The 14,202-nt window shown below is 39.5% G+C and overlaps 3 protein-coding genes and 1 long non-coding RNA gene across 5 annotated transcripts; all 4 read left to right on the forward strand.

Annotated features, from left to right (window-relative positions):
* Window positions 1-218: 218 nt before the first annotated feature.
* On the forward strand, window positions 219-2,570 carry LOC131541322 (uncharacterized). Its single transcript, XR_009271472.1, has 2 exons — window positions 219-2,270; window positions 2,422-2,570. It is a non-coding gene; the product is annotated as an uncharacterized LOC131541322 (long non-coding RNA).
* An 875-nt stretch (window positions 2,571-3,445) lies between these two features.
* Window positions 3,446-5,295, forward strand: si:ch211-286b5.5 (uncharacterized protein LOC100003596 homolog). The gene is made up of 2 exons (XM_058776993.1): window positions 3,446-3,788; window positions 5,044-5,295. Exons 1-2 carry the CDS (start codon window positions 3,696-3,698, stop codon window positions 5,167-5,169), a joined length of 219 nt encoding a protein of 72 aa, XP_058632976.1. The 5' UTR covers window positions 3,446-3,695; the 3' UTR covers window positions 5,170-5,295.
* A 1,542-nt stretch (window positions 5,296-6,837) lies between these two features.
* si:ch211-286b5.4 (afadin- and alpha-actinin-binding protein) lies at window positions 6,838-12,371 on the forward strand. 2 transcript variants are annotated; one of them, XM_058773112.1, is made up of 13 exons: window positions 6,838-6,988; window positions 7,283-7,354; window positions 7,431-7,537; window positions 8,019-8,087; window positions 8,190-8,313; window positions 9,679-9,757; window positions 9,960-10,122; window positions 10,251-10,401; window positions 10,474-10,577; window positions 10,648-10,809; window positions 11,693-11,810; window positions 11,913-12,060; window positions 12,141-12,371. In XM_058773112.1, the coding sequence occupies exons 2-13, from the start codon at window positions 7,294-7,296 to the stop codon at window positions 12,193-12,195; spliced, it is 1,341 nt and encodes a 446-aa protein (XP_058629095.1). In that variant the 5' UTR covers window positions 6,838-6,988; window positions 7,283-7,293; the 3' UTR covers window positions 12,196-12,371. The 2 variants fall into 2 exon arrangements, with proteins under 2 accessions (XP_058629095.1, XP_058629103.1); XM_058773120.1 differs by having other exon boundaries at window positions 6,839-6,988; window positions 9,960-10,077; window positions 12,141-12,333.
* An 828-nt stretch (window positions 12,372-13,199) lies between these two features.
* Window positions 13,200-13,850, forward strand: nanos3 (nanos homolog 3). Its single transcript, XM_058773132.1, has one exon. The coding sequence runs from the start codon at window positions 13,372-13,374 to the stop codon at window positions 13,840-13,842; it is 471 nt and encodes a 156-aa protein (XP_058629115.1). The 5' UTR covers window positions 13,200-13,371; the 3' UTR covers window positions 13,843-13,850.
* The last annotated feature ends 352 nt before the right edge of the window (window positions 13,851-14,202 follow it).

Raw genomic sequence — 14,202 nt, forward strand, 5'->3', positions numbered from 1 at the left:
ATCCGTTTAAATTATATTAAGCCTTAAAGTTCTGCATAATTAAGGGCGTGGCCACTTGAGTGACAGGTGGACTGCATGAGCTCTGCTCCAGAGTGTGAAACTCTCTAGTGCGAAACTTAGAAAACTGGCTTTAATGATTTGTATTTGTACAGAAAAAAATAATTATAGGTAGGACACTGGGAATCTGGCAATTAGATGTTTTTTAATCGTTATTGCTTACAGTGCTTTGTTATATGGAGCAGTTTGTTAGATCGCAGTCTCTCTCATTTGTTTGTCTAATGAAGTGCCAACAGATATAGAAGTACACAATAAACGCGGTAGACTTTAATGGACAGTAAAACAAAGGCAGAATACCGTGTAACTCCAGGCTGGCACAGTACTGACGAACGAATGCAAACATATGCAGAGCACCGTAACTTATCTGAGCTTTCCAAAACAAAGTCAAAGCGCGGTAACTGATGTTATACTGTGTTCTGCCTTGGTTTCTCCGGGGCTTTTCTCCATGATAATTAAACACATGATAAAGGAGGTCATTAATGTCCCAAAATGATCAATAACTCATTTTCGACTAAAAACGAAGTTATGGTGTTCTGTCTTTGCACGGCAGCACTGCTGTCACTGTTGAGGGGCGTGGTTTCAGCTCAGCTTCAACCACGTCCCGCCTTTTTGCCCATTTTCGATTATCCGGGAGTGACGCGCGGTGACGCGCTTCCAAGATGGCGGCGGTCGGCTCCGCCCACTTTAGGCTTCAAAAACGCTTTACAGAAACCTACGGGTGACGTCACGGACACTACGTCCATTTTTTTTACAGTCTATGGTTACAACACCTAAAGCAATGCCCCCCTCCAGATTCTTCTTGTGCCCCTCGATCATCCACTGGATACTTTAAAAAAAAAAATAAATAAACATTAAATTAGTTACATATTAAAATGACCAGAGATATAGCGCAGCTGTATTTTTCTTGTTCTACAGCTCCCCCGCACTGACAGAATTTCATGTGAAATGTTCAAAGCCTATGGACAGGTTATTGCTGACAGGATACGACATTCGGTAAGGGAATATCATGATATTATCTGTCAGAAACGTTATCAACACTGTCAAAAACAGTATTTAACACTACACAGATCTGTACAACAGGTTACATAATGAAATGAAATACGCCAACAGTAGCGCCATGAAGTCTATGCTATGTCATTCAGTATAGTAGTTAAATGTTCACAAATCATGTTATAAACATTCATAAGAGCACTAGACAAAGGTATCAGCTATATAGCAATGGTTATTAATAAAAACTATAACAGTAATACATCGTTGCATGAATAATAAACAACTGATAAAATTATCCACCCCAAACTATAGTACAGTAGGCCTATTAACAAATTTTGATGCAATGATTTAAAAACGATCATCCCTCCAAAACAGAGAAAACTTCTTCCACAAACATCTACGTGTCTGTGTCTTTTAAAGTATTTATAGTGTATATAATGAGTTGTATTTGTTTGTCATTATAACATTTTCGAAATGCCCCCCAGTCACGCAATCCTAGAACCGGGGTTTATGTGTAGGCTACTTGTAATGTGTATGTCACGGGGTGACCAAGGCCGGAACCTTCTTTGCACGGGAGTTGTTGCTATGGGGGGGGGGGGCATTTCCGGTGCAACACCAGGTCGGTTCCGGTCTCACGAACAGGGCGGAAGTACAGCGAGACTGATCGAGCGAAATCACCGGCACCTGTGAGGGGAAAATTCCAAACGGCGAATAGGGCTCGAGGAGCATAAAAGAGGCTGTCGTTGGAGAGAGGAAGAAAAAGGAGGAAGAAACAGCGGGTGACACAGTAAAGACGCAAGAGAAGGACGGAGGGAACAAGGTTCTTTCAGCTACGTAGCTAACTTTCTTTGGCATGAACATTATATGAAGAACGATTATATCTCCATACTCCCAGCGCATGAAGAGTCCCTTTATCAAGGTGTCCATCTGAGCCTGAACACTGCCTTATTCGTTGCAAGGTTTGGAGTGTTTTGCAGTGTTGAATTGATATTTTCACGTGTGGAGTTGAGTGTTTTGCAGCGTATGCACGAGTGTGGGCTCCCGCAGATCGTTCAGGCGACCGAGTGGATAAACATCCTTGATGTAGTTGAGCTGGCTCATGAAACTCAATCTTGGAGTACGAAATACAGGAGTGAATGCTGACATCCTCGTCCGTCCTCCGTTTGTGCTGAAGCCCATCAGAGCTGTTGAATTGAGTTCACCTCCCGCTGTCATCCAGTCCTGTGAGTACGAAGTACAGAGTTAATGTTGATACCCTTGTTTGCCCTCCGTCTGTGCTGAAGCGCATCAGAGCTGTTGAATTGAGTTCATCTCTTGCTGTTATTCCATCCTGTGAGTACCGAGTTAACGTCGACACCCTTGTCTGTGCTGAAGCCCATCAGAGCTGTGGAATTGAGTTCACCTCCCGCTGTCATCCAGTTCTGTGGATGAATACAGAGCCAATGTGTGTTGGAGAGATACAGGAAGAGACTGCTTGATTTTAAAAAGAGATATCCTTTTAATAAATAAAAGTTCAAATCGTACCTCTTGTTGTCTGGCCTCTTCTGTCCCGTGGGGTGGCTCCTCAGTGGTGGTGCGGTAGTTCGGGGTGTTGGGTGTTTGGCATTGCGCAAACACCCCCCGGCCTGTGACATGTATCTTTGCTCTCATTTTTTAATAACAAAGATAAAATGACAACGATTTTTATCTTCACCACTTTGGCCTAAATATCTGCCATACTTTTTTATACTTTGTTACTTTGAAAGGCCTTGTCTTTATAATAGGGAAATTAGTTTGGCTGTAATGCTCAAACAACTTGCAAAATAGAAAAACAAACATGACAAAGAATCGTGATGGAATCGTGATATTTCTAAAAAAAAAAATGATATTTGTTTGTTTTTTTGCCACATCGCCCACCCCTAGCCGAGGGGGACCAAACCCATACAACAATCTGACAAAACCTCCATTTGTAAAATTAAAAAAGGTATGAAATAAGTAGATTTTGTATTTTTTTTTTTTTTTTTTAATGCTAAAATGTAAAAAGTATTATGTGTATATAAAACAATTTTCAAAAGCCTATACAGTATGTTTGGTCCCATACCAGGTACACACACACAAGGATAATACCAGTATATTTTGACCTTGTGGGGACATTTTTCAAGTACCCCAGAGTGCAGCCTGGACGATGGGGCGGGGCAATACTTGAGTTACTTTTACTTAAGTTTAAAAAAAAAAAATTTAATTGCCAATTGATTATAACTAAAATCGCAGTGGTTAGCGCTTAATATTTCTGTAGTACAGCCAAACAGAGTAGATCATTCATTAAAACCTATAAAAGAACGCGCATGCTCAAGCCACCAATAAGATCTGCTGTATTATAAACCAATGAAATTGGGGATTTCATTCAAGTCCAGGGTGCACTTGACTCTGGGGCTACTCGCATTTCTAGGTCCCCGTGAGGAAACAAGCCTATAAATCATACAGAATTAAATTTTTTGAAAATCTAAAAATGCATAAAGTTTCCTATGAGGGGTAGGTTTAGGTGTAGGGCGATAGAAAATACAGTTTGAACAGTATAAAAACCATTACCCAAAAAACATGGAAACAATGTGTGCGCGTGCGCTTGTTCCGCAAACTTGCAAACTTCCGCAAACTCTCTCGAGTCAGTCATGTCTAACAACAACGCTAGCAGCAGCAGTGTGGCTGTGGCGCAGAAAGCCGTCAAACAGCTCAGGCTAGAGGCCAAAGTACGACGAATTAACGTAAGTTTACCTGTTTCAACAGTAAACGTCAAAGAGTTTTGTATTTTGAGAGTTTGTGGATGAGTTTAACCGGTTTGAGCCACTGCTAGTGCTAACGCTAACCGACAAAACAACACTTTAAACGAGGCTGAACTCATTTATAGGTAAATAACTTTCGTTTTTGACATCACGGCTTTTCCGAGATGCATTTAAAGTGTTTTATACGAGCTTTTTACTGCCAGAAGCGCACTTCAGGCGTGAAGTTCAGACAACTGTTAATGTTGTTTCTCTTGCTCATTAATAATGCAAATATATTGAAACGGACGCTTTGCTGGTAGTACTGTGGTATCAGATTGCAATACTATGGTACTGCATTGTTTTGTATTTTATACAATTGTAAAACCTTGGTATGAGTCCAAACTAAACTTTTTGTTTTTGTGTGCATTACTTATGGTGACCCAAAAAACGACTTGGGTAAAGTTGGTTTTATATTCGCGCATTCACGACATTCACACATTTCCGCGTTCAATAGCTTTCTAATTATATGTGCAATAAAGTTATTTTTCTGCTAATTCTAATCAGCGACATCATTGTCAACCTACTACATTTTTTTCCACAATCGATCAAAATGGGCAAGTATTGTTTTAATGTCATATTTACTTGTGAATGTGTGTTTAAAGTAATTGAATGCTGTAGTCCGAATGTGCGAATATAAAACCTACTTTACCCAAGTCGAAAAACGGGGTTTTCAGCCTGAAGACCCCAATATGAAAATGCATTTTTTTTTTTTTTTAATAATACTGTGGCAAATATTGCATTAATAGTGAAATGTATTGCAATGTTATTTTGTCAAAGTGGTGTTAACCTAGTTTTACAGTTAAGTACTTTTTATATCCTATAAATTCATGACAAACACATTTACATTTGTTTAATGTTCAGAAGTAATCAGAGAACTTATAGAAAAGCTTATTGCAACCATAAATGTAGGGCAGGGTACTAATAAATTAAAAAAACTTAATCACATTACATTTAAGACTTGTCTAAATGTATTTTGAAATGTTATGTTTAAATGTACAAATTATGTATTAAATATTCAAATTTCCAGAAGAAAAACCTGAACATCAGATAAGGCTAGGTCCAGAATTCTGGTTTTTAACCCCTCTATAAAAAAAACTTCTAAATATAGACAGGAATAAAACTGTTAAGTTTGCTCAGAGGTGTGTGCACTCTATGCATATTATCGTTTAACATGTCGTCTTAACTGTAATTTCTGTAGGTTTCTCAAGCTGCCACAGACCTGAAGAACTTCTGCTTGCAGAACGCCCATAAAGACCCGCTGCTGATGGGCATGCCGTCCAGCGACAACCCCTTCCGCCCGCCCAAGTCCTGCGGCCTCCTCTGAACGACTGCTGTCTGATCACACAGGTTACCAACAACCTCCTGTCCTTCTGAAGCACCGTAGATGCATTCAGTGAATGCACACGCAATCAAAATGTATCAGCCCATCAAAGATGTAGATGAGTTTGTTTCTTCATCAGATTTGGAGAATTGTAGCATTACATCACTTGCTCATCAGTGGATCCTCTGCAGTGAATGGGTGCCGTCAGAATGAGAGTCCAAACAGCTGATAAAAACATCACAATAATCCACACCACTCCAGTCCATCAGTTAATGTCTTATGAAGTGAAAAGCTGCGTGTTTGCAAGAAACAAATCCATCATTAAGGCATTTTTACCTTCAAACTGTTGCAAAAATGTGTGTCTTATATTGTTTCCTCCAGTGAAAAAGGCGTCTTGCCTGAATCAGGAGAGAAATATGCACAGATCAAGTACTGTTTACAAGCAGTTCTAAATAACAATAAGTTGGTGGATTTTGATATGAGAGGACAACAGCGAATGGACTCTCTTACTAAATGAAGAGTCATTATGGACTCATATTTTGTGACAGTTTAAAGTTGAAACGCCTTTAGGTGGATTTGTTTCTTACGAACGTGCGGTTTTTGACTTCACAAGACATGAACTGCTGGACTGGAGTGGTGTGGATTATTGTGATGTTTTTATCAGCTGTTTGGACTCTCATTCTGACGGCACCCATTCACTGCAGAGGATCCACTGGTGAGCAAGTGATGGAATGGTACATTTCTCCAAGACCATTCCCATAAAGAAACAAACTCATCTACATAATGGGTGGCGTGTTCATTTAAATATGCTAATATCTGTATTATATCTGTTCTTTCAGAGCTGGTGAAGTGTTTCGGATGATGTTGCTGCCTTCAAGTGTCTGTTTCTACCTTTACACTACTCCATAAAGACCTCCTGGAGCACTACACACACAAACACTACTTAGCATAGCACAAAAAGAAATATTTCTACTGTGTTCGTTTTCTTCATCCTCAATTCATATCTGCACAGTTGCTGTCTATTTGTATGAACTGTATTATGAGTAATAATATGTTGACTGTGCTAAATTTACACTGTATGGTACAATCAAACTGTAAAACCCATAACACATCCCATGTTTCGAAAGCAATTTTATGTACCGAACACTATTTTATTTGTAACGTGTATTTTATCAAACAAAAAGACTTCCTTGATGATTGAATGAAGGTTTCCCTGGTTTATGTGGAAGGAATGAAAGAATTAAACTATTAGAGTATTTTTCCTATCAAAAATTACATGACATTTTTCTACTATAGCCTTTTACTAATTTATGGCCAGCAGGATTTGGTTTGAAGATCGTTTGTAAACATGCTTTGTGTCCTCAACAATACACATGTCTTTATCTGATGCTCATTTTGAGCCTCGAATGATGATCTGATGAGTTGAATCAGGTGTGTCTGATGAGGAAGACATACAATATGTGCAGTGTTGAGGAAACCCTGATCACCTACTGAATGAGCCTGTTACATTTAAACCTTTTTTCTTGTTTCATTGACTTTTTGCTAAACTGACTTTTAAAATAAAGTGTTATTGATCATTCACCTGTTGTCTTTTGTTGAATGGGCTTTAAAATGCATCTTCACCTTAAATATTATAATTGAAGTGTGCTTTGTATCTGATATGGGGTCGGAGCTCACAGCTGCTGGTAAATAGACTGAAGCTCTCAATCACTGATGAGATGATTGAAGGAAACCTGCGGATGAAGTGCTTGATTAAATGAACTGAAGTCACTTGTGATCTCGGTTTGCTCCGTAACAGTCCATGTGAACTTTGTTTGCTCTGGTAAGACATACTGTATATGAATTAGAATATTTGTGTAGTCATATATATATATATTTAGGAATTGAGTTTATGTAAAAATCCATTTTTGGTAAGTTACTTAATGTTATAAATTTAAAAATTGCACACAAAAAAAGGCCAAAAACCAAGCTAGTTTGCTTTGTTGCTGAATAAACTGACCAATTCTTTCACAATCACTGCCATTGATTTTTATACACTGAAAAAGAAGAGCTGTGTATTGTATTAGATGCCAGTGTTTATGCTGCAGTGATTTTTAATGTCATGCTGCTGTCACAGTGTCTGGGCTTATGGCGCACAAACGGGTTGCAAGATCCCCAACATCCCACCTGAGAGCTCAGGACTGCTCAGGTACTGACCACACACACCGTCAGCATGCGAGGCAGACCGTGCACAGGCTGAGTTTGTGTTTGTCTGTGTGTCTCAGAGATGCTGAACTCTGTGATTCTGCCTCTGTGTCCTGATGAAAGCACTCACAGCTCCTCACACAGGACCTCCAGAGAGGAGCGCAGAGACCTCACCAGCTCATTACAGGTGCACAAACCCCCATCACCCCAGGTTTTGATATCACTTTCATATTAGGTGCTTATTTTATTCTCCAGTTCTCATTACTATAGCCTATATCACACATACTGCCTTTACCGTATCTATTTTACTGCCTTTTTATTTATATAAAATTATATTTCAGGATTCCAAAATTAAAAAAATTATTAAATGTTGTTGGTTTTTATTATTATATTAATATTGTTATTACTTCATAATTAACATATTAAATTGTAGATTGTATATTAGACTTTGAGACCTCCTGGGGAAGAAAAAAAAAAAATATATATATATATATGATGAATATATCTTATTAAATTGTTGGAACCTCCTCAAAACCACATAGTACATCTCAAGGGGCATGTCACAAACAATATATAAAATATTCCTGTTTAATATTTGTTTGTTTAATATTTTAGGACCCCTTTGAAATTGAGTAGGCTATATATCTCTAGGGCTTTTTCTTTCACAGGAGCAGCTTCTAGAGAAGGACCTCCACATCTCCAGACTACAAGATACTCTGACCTCGGAAAGAGAAAAGGTTCATCTCTCTCATTATATGTTAATAACATGTTTAACTTAATAACTGCTATAATAAGGTGAGGGGAAACGGAAATCTCTCTCTGTCTGTCTGTGCGTGCAGTGCGCGCGGCTGCAGGGTCGCTGTCACCAGCAGGGGGCGGAGCTGAAGCGTCGAGAGCAGCAGATCCAGCGCATGAGAGAGAAACTCTCGCAGCTCGCCGACAGACACAAACCCCGCGGCGCCTGTGAGACTCGAGTCTGACCTCTTGGTCAGTGTTGGGGAGAAACTGCTCGCATGTAACAGAATTACGTAATTTAATTGTAATCAGTTACAGTTACTGAGAAAATGTAAATTACAGTTACTTCTGAAAATATTAACGATTACAAAGGGGGTTACATCTGAATTTCTCACTCTTACATACAGATTTAATTGATTAAATTACATTGACTGCTCTAAAATATGAGACACCAATGTTTCAAGAATTTAGGACACAGAATAGGACATGTTTATTCAATAACTGTTTTATTTCCTATTTGGGTTTATGTATGCTTTATTTTTTTAAGAAACTTTGAATTTTTACATCATCTGAAAGCTGAATAAATAAGCTTTCCATTGATGTGTGGTTTGTTAGGATCGGACAATATTTGGCCGAGATACAACTATTTGAAAATCTGGAATCTGAGGGTGCCAAAAAATCTAAATATTGAGAAAATCACCTTTAAAGTTGTCCAAACTAAGTTCTTAGCAATGCATATTACTAATCAAAAAATTACTTTTGATATATTTACAGTAGGAAATTTACAAAATATCTTCATGGAACATGATCTTAACTTAATATCCTAATGATTTTTGGTATAAAAGAAAAATTGATAATTTTGACCCATACAATGTATTTTTGGCTATTGCTACAAATATACCCCAGCGACTTATGACTGGTTTTGTGGTCCAGGCTCACAAATAGATATGCAAAGATTTTATTTCAAAAACAGTATCATAGCTATTAAACTATTTTCTTGTCATGATGTTAAATCCGCATTTAACCTAGGAATGACCTAAAAGCAAAAAGAGGTGCTAAAGTTTGATTTTGTGGTGACTGTGCTTTAAAATTAATGAAATTATTACATTCTTAATTCAAGTGACGAAGGCGTTTGAAAGTCTGACCATAGTGTTGAGTAGGCTGCTATAGTAAGGTTAACCCTGCCTGCTTTAAATGTTTGAAAATTATTGACAGTTGAGTACATTTATAAATGTAGAAAAGTAATCAAAAAATAATCAAATGTAGTCAGTTGCATTACTTTATTAAAGTAACTGAAATAGTTACACTACTTAATACTTTTTAAATAGGGTCATCTGTAATCTATTACATTTCCAAAGTATCGAATTCCCAACACTGACCACAATTCTGTCCTTTCACCTTTCTGTATTTATTTACATATTTGTCCTAGTTAACTGACAGTAATTTATTGTAAATGAGAACCATAATGTGCTACTATTTCTAATTGGTTTATAATTTATACTATACACAAACTCTTTATTATATGAAACCCACAAAACATTTCACTGTATTAGTTTCATTGTCCAATGACTGCATGATATTCCCTGTCAATAGCCATAGAGATAATAAATGTGTTGCCAAAGCAGACAGGACGGAGAGAGCCTGGCTTCAAGACAGCAAGGGCTGATGGGAGGTACGACAAACTGTGCAAACTGCTTATACCTATCAGAAACATTTGTTTTATTACCAATATGGTGCACTGACGAATCATGCATGTGTATAATCGTAAACCGTTTGACTTGTAGCACATTTAATGCAAAATGTGTGAAAAGAGAAATAATGGAAAAATGACCCAAAAAAACGAGGTGGCTCGAGCGCTTTGTGTCCCCCTGCAGGACAGAAGAAGCACTGCGGCTGCTGTTGGACCGAAGGGAAGCCGAGCTCAGAGAAGCCATGAAACTACGACACGGCCTCACCACACTTCTGCACATGCTCAGAAATAACATGGAGCAGGTGAGAGAAACAACTGTGCGTTCACTGCAGATTTCCTGTGAAAAGGTATGGCTACGTCCCACCTTGTAACCATAAACTGTGCACCAAAAGTATATACTTAACTGGTAACAGGCAAAAACATACTACTACATGAGTATGAATTGTGCATCGTATATCCAAATCATTTTAATTAGACACTACGAGACGACAACAGTAGAGAACTGGAAGATGAGACAGACAACGCTCTGGTCCAATCAGAACGGAGCCTTGGTGATCATGTGACCGGAGGTGTGGTCCAGGAGTGGACGCAGGTCCAGAAAAGACTCTGGGAGCTCATGTCAAAGAGTAAGAGCTGTGTGTTTTGAGACTGACAGGTTAGAAGAGGCCTTACTGACTGACTTCTACATGTGTGCTCAGGTCCTGTTGCTCAAGGAACAGACCAGGAGAAGCTGCTGGCTCATCTGGAGGAGGAGCTGGAGCAGAGCAGACAGCTGATCCGAGCGCAGCAGCAGTTACTGCAGGTCAGGCACCGGAGCTGCGGTCACCTCAGACCTTCTGTTTAGTGCAGTAGCTAGAAGTGCTCTCTCTCAGGACAGTGTGACTGCGCCCCTCCCCGCTGTCCTGATGGACTGCTACTATCTGGAGGAGTGGGAGCGGCTGCAGGACCACTGGGAGGAGTTTAACAGGCAGAGGCGGAGCTTCCAGCAAGAGAGGCAGGCCTTCACTGAAGCTGCTATCCGACTGGGTCACGAGGTGAGAGAAACGCGTGCCGATTTATGCGCGTACGTGTGTTTCTCTCTTGATCGTCTTTTTTGCATGTGTTTTTAAGATTTTTAATGATGCATGAAGTCAGTTCTCCTCACTGGGGTCCGGGCCTCTTCCAACGGGGCCGCAAAATAGTTATTTAAAATGAGATAAAACAAGCTTTAAAATAAGATAATACAATAAGAACAAAAGTCATTTTAATTCACCACCTCAAGGGTTTTCAAGTTCTTGAAAAACCTGGGTATATGAGGGACGTTTGAAGGTGTGATTTCTAGAGCAGGAAAAGTCATGGGGATTGATAAAATATAAAAATTATGGACATTTTTCTAATTTTGTCAAGCTGTAAAATATTGCATCAGGTGGAAATTGAGGGAGAAAAAAATGTTTGGTAATTAAAATGGTAAACCCTAAATAATTCAGGAACTGTGGAATTAAGTTATTTAATTTATTAAAAATATGTTATTGTTATTATAAAACTCATAATGTTTAAATTCAAATTCATACATTTTAAATGACACTTCTAGTTTCTGAAAATGTAGTTAGAAAATAAGTAGCTTTGTCATTATAGCAAAAATCACTCCATAAATCCCTCAATTTACAGACCACAAAAAACATTTTGAAGATTTATTAAATTGCTTTTTGCTACAGCAACAGTTTATAGTGGCCACCAGGGGTTTGTCAAACATAAAGTATCATAAAAATAGTCCATCTATCATATGAGCTGCTTGATAACTTAATTTTCCTTTTTAGTTTCCACAGAAAAAAAAATAAAGCATATGGGTTGCATAAATGGTAATGGAATTTATTTTGGATGAATTACTCCTTTATCATCCTAATTGTCCCCAGCAATTAATCTGCATGTGTGTTTCAGAGATGTGAGTTTGAGCGGCAGAAGGCGTCCCGTATGATGTCCGACTTCTTCAGTCTTTCTCCTGTCAAGAAAACCTCACAGTGGAACAGGAGAGAAAGCACAGTGCTCGGCGACCTACGTACACACACACACACACACACACACACACACACACACAACACAGAGATCATGTTTACAGAACTAATATCACACTGTAATACAGCAGTGCGTGTGTGTGCAGGTGCAGCCATACCGGAGCAGCTCTCTCTGTCTCCATGTGCCACACCATCATCTGAGGGGTCAGAGGTCATGCCGGGGTCCCGTCTGAACATGGTCATGACCCCCAACACCCCTGAGCTGTACTCGGCTCTTAAACTGCCCTACTACAGGTCTAATGTCTGACACTGTACCTCATGAACCACTCATGTCAGAGCACAGTTGAACTCAACAGTGTTATTTTCTGTCTCAGGTCAGAACGGATCCTTCAGTCTCCTGATGAGCGCAACACCAACTGGCCCTTTTAGTTTACACACTTCAATTTCATGAGCTGGAAATATTGTGGGGGGGTTTTCTTGAAGAATCAGTGTCTTCAAAGATACATTTTTGAAAAAAATTAAATAAAGGTATGCCATATGTATAGAATTGCCTTGTCTTGTTTTTTTTCTTCTTACATATTAACATCTATGTTTACAGTACTATATTTGACGCCGAAGTCCACAAATACTTCTCAGTGGGTTTTTTTTTTTTCAATTTGTTGAAAATGTGCTCACCCTCATGCCATTCAAGATGTGGTTGAGTTTGTTTCTTCATCAGAAACGTAGCATTACATCACTTGCTTGCCAGTGGATCCTCTGCCGTGAATGGGGGCCGTCAGAATAAGGGTCCAAACAGCTGATAAACACATCACAATAATCCACAATCTAGTCCATCAATAAACATCTTGTGAAGCCAAAAGCTGCATGATTGTAAAAAAACTAATTAATCATCAGGACATTTTAACTTCAAACATCACTTATGGCCAAAATATATGAGTCCATAATTCATAATGACACTTCATCCAGTCAATGGCACCCATTCACTGCAGAGGATCTATTGGTGAACAATGGGGGAGGTAATGCTACATTTCTCCAAATCTGTTTTTGTACGAAGATACAAACCCATCTACACCTTGACGGCCTGAGGATGACTACATTTGTAGCAAATGTTCATATTTGATTGAACTATTACTTTAAAATAAGAATATTAATTCCACTATAATATTTTTGCTATAAGATATAAGGATCGTAATGAAAGGTTGAACTGAGTTCTTAGGAGTGTTTTTCATAAAACACTTTGCAAGTTGCTCCAAATTGTTATTATTGCAATTTGACATAGTTTTTTGTTTTGTTTTTTTGCCAGTCTTACAGGTTCTCTTTTAACTTCCTATAATAGGCTATTTCATATTTCAAAAACGCGGTCTTCTCCAATCAGTGTGAATAAAGAGCGGGCTCTCGTAGTGACAACTTTCCCCATATGGTCTTACACGAGCAACTCCAGTCCACAGTTTAAAAGTATTCTTACTTAATTTCAATCTCCTCTGCCAATCGTTTTTGTTTCAGAGGACACTTGGCAAACTCTTCGTGTCCTAATTGGTCTCCTGCCGTGACGTCCGCCCTTTAAAACCCACGCGTGCTCAGCGCGTGCTTTTCTCTTCTCGGCGCATGGATCCTAGAAATCAGCAGTTTAAGGTCTGGAAGGACTACATGGGTCTGGCGGATCTGGTCAGAGGCATGAAGCGGCGACGACCAGAGCAGCCAGACGCGGCCGATGACACCGCCGCCGCCTCCGCTTCCGCTTCCGCCCCCGCGCTCCTGGAGTCTCCAAGCGGCCCGACGCGGGCGCACGGGACCCTGACGGCGGAGAGAAGAGACCCGGAACGCGGCAAGAGCGCCAGTAGCAGCAGCAGCCCACCTGAGAGGAAGTTCTGCAGCTTCTGCAAACACAACGGAGAGAGCGAAGCCGTGTTCACCTCACACTACTTAAAAGACCGCGCCGGAGCCGTGATGTGCCCGTACTTGAGCCAGTACGTGTGTCCCCTGTGCGGAGCCACCGGAGCCAAGGCGCACACCAAGAGATTCTGCCCGTTCGTGGACAAAACCTACAGCTCCGTGTACGCCAAATCAACATGGTGAACCGGACGTTTCTTCTGACCCGTAGAAGATCTGGCCACGGTAGACCAGAAGTGCATTTTTACAAGTGGTTTTAATATTCAAGTTTTAAATTTTTTTTATTGTTCGATCCATAATGGCTTGTGTGTAAGTTTGCATGCATGTGTGCTTTTTGGGGTTTGATTTTTGCACGCTTTTGTTTGATTTGCACATTTCTTGTCTTCCTCTTGTGTGCAGTGGTGTTTTTTTTTTTTAATTTTCACTCATTTGGTTTTGTCTTTGAACAAACTTGTATACAAGCCAATAGGCTCGCTACAGGTGCAACCACGTGTGACTTAAATCTTTTTTTTAATTTTACAAAAAAAAAAAAGTATTTTGTGATAC

The sequence above is a fragment of the Onychostoma macrolepis genome, chromosome 01 (genome assembly GCF_012432095.1).
Source record: "Onychostoma macrolepis isolate SWU-2019 chromosome 01, ASM1243209v1, whole genome shotgun sequence".
Taxonomy (NCBI): Eukaryota; Metazoa; Chordata; class Actinopteri; order Cypriniformes; family Cyprinidae; genus Onychostoma; species Onychostoma macrolepis.

What these genes read in the sequence shown, in the direction of transcription:
- si:ch211-286b5.5 (XM_058776993.1), top strand. Translation starts at nt 3,696, where the DNA reads ATGTCTAACAACAACGCTAGCAGCAGCAGTGTGGCTGTGGCGCAGAAA. An exon ending in CCAAAGTACGACGAATTAAC is followed by an intron (nt 3,789 to 5,043) that starts GTAAGTTTACCT and finishes TAATTTCTGTAG; the next exon opens with GTTTCTCAAGCTGCCACAGA.
- si:ch211-286b5.4 (XM_058773112.1), top strand. Translation starts at nt 7,294, where the DNA reads ATGGCGCACAAACGGGTTGCAAGATCCCCAACATCCCACCTGAGAGCT. An exon ending in GAGAGCTCAGGACTGCTCAG is followed by an intron (nt 7,355 to 7,430) that starts GTACTGACCACA and finishes TGTGTGTCTCAG; the next exon opens with AGATGCTGAACTCTGTGATT. An exon ending in TGACCTCGGAAAGAGAAAAG is followed by an intron (nt 8,088 to 8,189) that starts GTTCATCTCTCT and finishes CTGTGCGTGCAG; the next exon opens with TGCGCGCGGCTGCAGGGTCG.
- nanos3 (XM_058773132.1), top strand. Translation starts at nt 13,372, where the DNA reads ATGGATCCTAGAAATCAGCAGTTTAAGGTCTGGAAGGACTACATGGGT.